Genomic DNA, 7,184 nt, shown 5'->3' on the forward strand with positions numbered 1-7,184 from the left:
TTACAGAAACTCTATTCAATTATAGATCTTTCAAGCTTCATGGTTCAAAGTTGAAATATATATATTGCTTTAAGTCAATCCAACTTTAAAATCAAGTGGAGGTTGGTTCAAACTTCAAAATGGTTTAGTGGCATAAAAGACTGTCCACTCCGCCAGGGTAATTGACCGTAAATTACTGATTATTTGCTTTCTTTTTTGTCGGCACGGATTATTAGCTTGAAAGAGCACTAAAGTCTAAGGTTTAAACAAAGAAACAAGTTGAAACATTCTTCTAATGTGTTTTTGATTAATTTTGAGAAATAATCATTTTTTTTTTGTCAAAAGTAAAATAACAAATAATTATTTCGTACTGTTTCATCACTTTCATGGTATCAGGTAACTTAATGGAGTAAAATTGATTAGCGTGTAGTATTATGTAAATACACTATTCAAGTGTTTATGAGTTTTTCCACTTAAAGAGGGCACCACCCAAAGCATGCTTAGGTATAGATTTCTTCCATCCGTTATGGACTAATGGTTTCAAAGCCATTCTTCGCCGATTATGTAAATTAGAGAAGTGTGTGTCTCAGCCAAAATAGCCAATCGGTGCAGTATATAATATTTATTGTTGAAGTGGTCCAACGCTTGTTTTTATGAGAAAAAAATTCTATTTGTTTCACTGTTATGAACTCATGCGAATCGATAAATCTATTATGGACCAAAGATGAAATCTATTTTGGAAGAAGGGAAAGGAGGATCTGTTTTACAGTTTAACCTATAGTTTAAAAGCGTGGGAACTGGGAAAGGGTTTGTCAAGTTTGTGGACAACTTATTATTCTCTTGGGTCCGAGGACAAAATAGATGTCTGTATTTTCGTTATCACATTCAAATTCCCGTTTAAATAAACGAACCGTCATTATGAAAAAATATCTTAATGCTTGGTTGTTTTTAGGAAAAGTTCCGATTTCCGTGTAGAATTTTTTTTCTTTCTTTTTGAAAGAGTATTGGAAGTTATTATATGCTTAATTTTAAAATTAAAATGTTTTTACAGACTCGCTTTTAAGCAAAATAATTTCATGTTAGACTAATTTTTAAAGAAACTTTAATCCAAATTCGGATACCCTTAATCGGTAAGAAAGGTGAGACAGAAGTCTACCAAAAAGTTAAAACGGAGTCAAAGTTACATGATGAGTGTGGGAGGGAGACGTATGAGAAAGATGAGAGAAAGATTGCACCGTGGATAGTAAACTTATGGTGATATGATATTATACTGTGAATGTGATTATTCTAATTAACGCCTAGAGTGTGGGAGTTTGGCCTACTTTTGAAATATTGATTGATAAAAACGGGTGACGTTAACACTGTTTTTATAAGAAAAACAGAGACTGAAAAAAAAATACACTGGAAGGGGCGTTGACATGTACTGATGATGTAAAGACATGACAAAAGAGGTAAGTGAAATGAAAATAATGTAAATAAAGAAAATAAAGCATGCATGTAGATAATTGACAACGCACTGAGTTGGTGAGAAATGAATTAATTCGATCTTTGAATCGAGCAAAGAAACCATATCTTTGAATGACATTGACCTTCTTTAAATTCAGGAACAATTGGTTCATGACATAGAAAGAGAAAATGTTGAAGGAAGTGTGACATTTGGAATTTAAGTTTTGAAAGTGTGAAATTTTTTATGGAAGCTAATTTTCAAAATGGGATAATTTTGAAAAAAAAATATATTATAAAAAAATACGAGAGGGGTGCATTAAGAAAAAAAGGAATATAAATTGCAATTGCCCACATTTTTCTCTTTATTTATTTATTCCATTGGGATCTTGGAACAGAAGATTTGGGCTAAGAGTCCAATTATGCTAATATAGATTTAAGCCCAAACTGATGAAAGGTTCTGTTGAAAAAATAATAATTTAATCACATCAAAGAGTTATATAGTAAGTTGATAATGTTTTATCTTATTGATAATAATAAATATTATATCTTATTGATTCCTTAAACTTACAAATATGATGGACACTGAATTTACAAAAATTGTTCACTTCGATGTATAGTGTATTTGGATTGGTGGTGAAAGACTCAAAATCATATCATGATGACATTATGAAAGAAACTTGGTAGTAATTCTGTGTTGTTTTGCCTTCAACATGAAAAATCTGAATTGATTTTAATAAAAGTAAAGACAAACCAAACATGCTAGTGTTTTTAGAACGTGTTTTGTTTCGCAGTGGGAATTATGAGAATTAATTTTAACTTCAGTCAAACTTTACTTGTCTTGATTTTATTGCATAATTATGCAATTTAAAACATAAATGAAATTAGGAAATTTGACAAAAATCATCCCATGCTCTTCGTGCATAACATTTGTGCACTAAAATTCGTACAAAAAATCATCCCAGATAAATGTTTAGTTATTGTTAGGTAAAATTGATTTTGCATTAAAATCTTGGTTTGCTAAAAGTAATAAAAAGTAATTTTTGCATGTTAAAAAATTTGCACTAAGTTATATAGCAAACTTGCTTTCAATTCAAATATAACCGTTTGTATGTAGCGGACAAATTTACAAATGCAGTGATTCCATTCTGTGATATTTTTTTTTTGTCAGCTGCATTCTGTCATTGTAGATATGCATTATGTAGTGACCAGTCAGAAACAATATCACTTCAGGCGGGACGAGAGAAGTAAAGACTAGATGATTTTGACGGAGACTGCGCAGTCTAAATTTAATTGTTTATTTGAAAAATTACAATCAATAAACGTTTCCATACTCATTTTTTCATACAATATATCCATTAACGTTGCATGGCAACTCTTGAGTTCTGATAATATCAAACAAATTCTACCGTGTGATGTGTCCGGCGCGACCATGAATATTTTTCACTTCAAATTGATTGTCTCAAAACTGAATAATAATATATGAATTGTTTTTCACTTTAAACACTTATACTCTCTTCTCTTTCTTTGTTTCACTGCAGTTAATATATAGATGAAATGTGACCATGAATATTTTTTATATTACAATTCAACTACAATGATCCTTAGACCTTTCAGGAAAAAAGAAGAAGTAAATAAACCCTTGGCCATTTAAGTTAAGGAGACTGGAGAGCCAAAAATTAAAGTACCATGTAGAGTGAGAGGATTGAAAACACCTGAGATAGAAAGGAAAAGACAAAGCGTTCACTAGAGAGACAAAAATACCCTGCCAGCTTGCATATATCACATGTGCCTATGCCTAATGAGAAGGTTACTCAAAAGTCCAATAGTTAACGCTTCAGTACTCCTCAAAAGGGCAAGGGATTTGTGTTTGTAGGAATGGCTTGGAATTAGATGCCACTGACACTATTGTCAGGATTCAACACATTTGAGAGGATTCTCAAGTGTCCAACAAATATTCTCCAGCTGACACCTCTTTGTATATAGAAAGTAGGAAAGGTGTTGTTGTTAATAGGCCCTCCTGCCTCAGAATTAAAAGCATCACCACAACATTCAGACCCAGGGCCACCCCACACCTGAAAATCCTTTTTTTTTTTTTTTTGGTATACACTTCAGCAGCCACATGCATTTAACACACATAAATAGCAGTTTCTAAATGATACTAACACACGGCAGTTACCTCACATTGGTTTAAATGTCTGTGTTTACCTAATTATATCTAAACCATGCTGTCTTTTATTTTGAGTGAGTGTATTTTCAATGCTACACGTTCAGTCTTAATAAATAGTATAGTAAAAGAAATAAGTGGTTAAGTGTCATGTCTATATCTATTGAAAATATATATATGTGGAAATTGGACATTCAAAGATGTCATATAGCCACATCAGTCAATTGTCTTGACTCTGTTCTAAATCCAGGATCCGCATTCAACTCGACTCATCAAGATGACTGGACCATCCAGTAGCATATGCAGAACCCCGCTTTTGCAGTAGTCTCTTTATTATTAATGAACCGCAAAACTATGAGAAAGTAGATAGGCTTTAACTGCCATACATGATGCAGAGTTATGTAAACCATGTGCGACAGTAACGCTATTTGTCCTGCTTCAGAGTTCTGATGATGTCTAGATGGACGGTGCAATATGCCAATATGAGGACTTGATTTCATGTAATGTAAGCTTCTTCTTAACACAGTTGATGCATGTGAAGCACTTAAATTTTGGCAATTGTCCCCTTGCACTTGGGGATGTGCTTGGCTTAGTTGTTGATGCTTGTTTTCATACTAAATTATTATTTGTTATTCAAACTTTATAGTATTGCGATATTAATCTTTGAAATTAAAGTTATTTTAAATAAATTTTAAGAGATTTTGTTGACATTTTTTTCGATTCCTATAAATATAAAAAAAATATTTTAAAAATAAGTTTCTGAAAATGTACTATCAGTAACATTAGTCTACCCATATTTTGGCAGTACTTATTTTTTAATGATATAAAAATAATTTTATTGCTTTATGATTTGATTGATTGTGGGTTTTTTTTTTTCTGAATGGACATGAGCAAGCAAGCCCAGAACCAAGATCAAATAAGCAATTTACTTTGATGATAAATATTCAAATTATTTTTGGTTTTTTATTCATCTTTTTAAGAATTATATCGTTTACGATTTGGGATTTTTGTTTTTACAAAAAGATTTTAAAACTCATTTGACCTCCCCTTGAGTTTTATTAGCCATTTGGTTGACAATTTTAACTTAGGTGACATACGTTAATTAATCTTATGTGGCTTTTTTCACATTATTGTCCCATGGTAACCAAGTTGACCCGTTATTTTTGTCAATATGCCTACACAACATAGAGGAGTTTGTATGACCAATAGTTTTCCACTAATTCGCCTAGCTCAAACATGAGTTTGATGGATGAAATTTGAGTAAATATGCACAATGTTTCTCTGAAATGGATGCGGGTTATGTTTCAAGTCCAATGCTTACATTTTTTTACGAAGTATAAGTATTTTGAACAATTGTTATTAATACTATAAAAATCATTTAATTCATATTATGAACATAATATATTATATTTATAATAATATTAATTATTTTTAAATCAAAAGCAGCTAGACACGTGAAACGGGGGCTGGCTTTGCGGCATCCATATCAGGACATCAATTTGGTTGGAGTACAATTTACACATTGACCGTAAATGAAAAAGTTAAACACATTATAAATGAAAATAAGACTTTTAAATCTAATTCATTTATATCCATCGATTGCATAACAAATTCTAACAAGAACGTAGATGACAAAGGACAATTTTGCATTTGTTTTAAAGAAGAAGAAAAAGGTTACACATGCCTTTGACTAATAACTAGATCTACACGAGAGTAAAAAAAGATTCATTCACGTGCATGGCAGCAAAATATGTGACGGGAAACTTATACAAAGAAGAAATCAGAAATTAAGCTGTACAGGTTAACAAACTTGAGTAAATAGCAGAAGCTAAAACCGGGATCTTGATATTAAATTTACCAGTTTATCACACCAAAGTAGTAGTATTTCGGGGGCACAAACTCGTAGAAAAAAGTAGTGACTCGTAAAAGAAAATCGCAAACGACGATCATGTTCATCTCATCTTTTGGAACTTCGACTCCTTGACATGAGATCTCTGATCCCTCCAACAATCCACGTCTCTTTGGCAATATCAGAAGAAATGTCGTAAAAATCAGAATCATATCGCATCACCACAACATTCTCCTTCTTTCTCTTGTCTTCCTCCATCAACGACTTTAAACTCTGCCCTTTCTTTTCCCCTTTTTCTTTTTCCTTTTCTCTCTCTGCATTCTCCTTCTCTTCTTTTCCCTGTTGTTCTTCATCATCATCATCATGATCACCACCTTCCCTCTCTCTCACCCAACTTTTTGCCGGAGCAGACCTACATCGCATGAGCAATAATGCATTCGGAGGAGGAACAGACACACTTTCCTCCTCATTACCATCACCTCTCTCTTCTGTCTCTTCTCTCCGGTTGTTGGTCTGATTCTCTTGCTGCAACACCATGAACCATTTCGACAAAACAGTTTTCGATGCCTCGTTGTCGCTTTCTTCCACGCCCACGTGTTTTTCTTCTTCTATGAGTTCAACTTCGACTTCGTCTTCATCATCATCCTCGTCTTCTTCGGTGGCAATGTCGGTTCCGGAGAATGACCCGAAGCATCTCAGGTCGAACCTTATGCTTCGCAAACACGTCAAGAACTGCATTATCTCCTTCTTGAAACCGAGCGTCTCCGCCCAGCTCAGACGCTTCTTCTGATTCTTGTCAGTGTGGATTTTCTCTATCTCCTCCATCACCGATTGCCAGCTCCTGCACGCAGTCGTTTTGGGCCGGACCTTTATCTGACCCGCGCACGTCACTTTCGGGGAGGTTGGTTCGCTAATTTCGGAGCCCATTGACTTCGTTTTGGGCCATAACAGAGGACTGGCTTGTCCTCCGCCGCCGCCTCTGGAGAACGATTTCTTGCGGTGGTGGTGGCTGTTGTGGTGGCGCTTGTTGGGCTCTGAGGGCCGGGCCGGGCTGCAAATGGGCTTGGGCATTAGCGTAAGACGAGCCCGAGAAGGGAAACATACTAATAGATCAGCAGAGGGTGCTGCATGTGCTAATGCCTTGCCTTCTCTTCCTTTTATCATTTTTGTTTGTTTGAAGTAAGAAATAGCAAATAGCAATGGTGGCGTTAATGTCTGGGGGAGGGGGTTTAAAAGAAAGGAGGGAAAGCAATGACAGCTTATGCAGTTATGCTTTAGACTTTATCAAGGTGTGGCTTCTCTTTTATCCATGGGTTTGTTCAATTAATTCTTATCGCGTTGCTTTTTGGTCCCCCCCTCCCCCTTCTTTGAATTTGGATCACGGGGGATTTTTATTTTAAAGAATTAAAGGTAATTAGATGGAAAGCCAAAGCCCACGAGACTTGGTTCATGATCCAATCATGGCCACACCTTGTGAGCCCATGCCAGATGCTATATGTTTTGCCATGCTCTCCTCAACCTCAACTACCGAACCACCCCTCCTTTGGAACCCACACCTTTCTGTGAGAATATTTAAAGAAAGGAAAAAGGGCCCCGGTTTTGAGATCATTGCTTTGGGATCAGTTTCAACTCAACTTCCACTTAATTGCTTCGCAAGCCAAACTGCTGCTGCACCATCATTCAACTCATGCCTACAAACAAAAGCCTTGATAACAACAAAATACTGATGATAGCATTTTAGTTTTT

At 35.0% G+C, this 7,184-nt stretch overlaps 1 protein-coding gene across 1 annotated transcript; it reads right to left on the bottom strand.

The window, feature by feature from the left end:
- Positions 1-5,218: 5,218 nt before the first annotated feature.
- LOC114415331 lies at positions 5,219-6,809 on the bottom strand. Its single transcript, XM_028379962.1, has one exon. The coding sequence runs from the start codon at positions 6,600-6,602 to the stop codon at positions 5,547-5,549; it is 1,056 nt and encodes a 351-aa protein (XP_028235763.1). The 5' UTR covers positions 6,603-6,809; the 3' UTR covers positions 5,219-5,546.
- Between the last annotated feature and the right edge of the window lie 375 nt (positions 6,810-7,184).

This window comes from Glycine soja, chromosome 6, assembly GCF_004193775.1.
Source record: "Glycine soja cultivar W05 chromosome 6, ASM419377v2, whole genome shotgun sequence".
Lineage (NCBI taxonomy): Eukaryota > Viridiplantae > Streptophyta > Magnoliopsida > Fabales > Fabaceae > Glycine > Glycine soja.

Excerpts from the sequence above, each read along its gene's own strand:
- LOC114415331 (XM_028379962.1), bottom strand. The coding sequence starts at position 6,602 with ATGATAAAAGGAAGAGAAGGCAAGGCATTAGCACATGCAGCACCCTCT.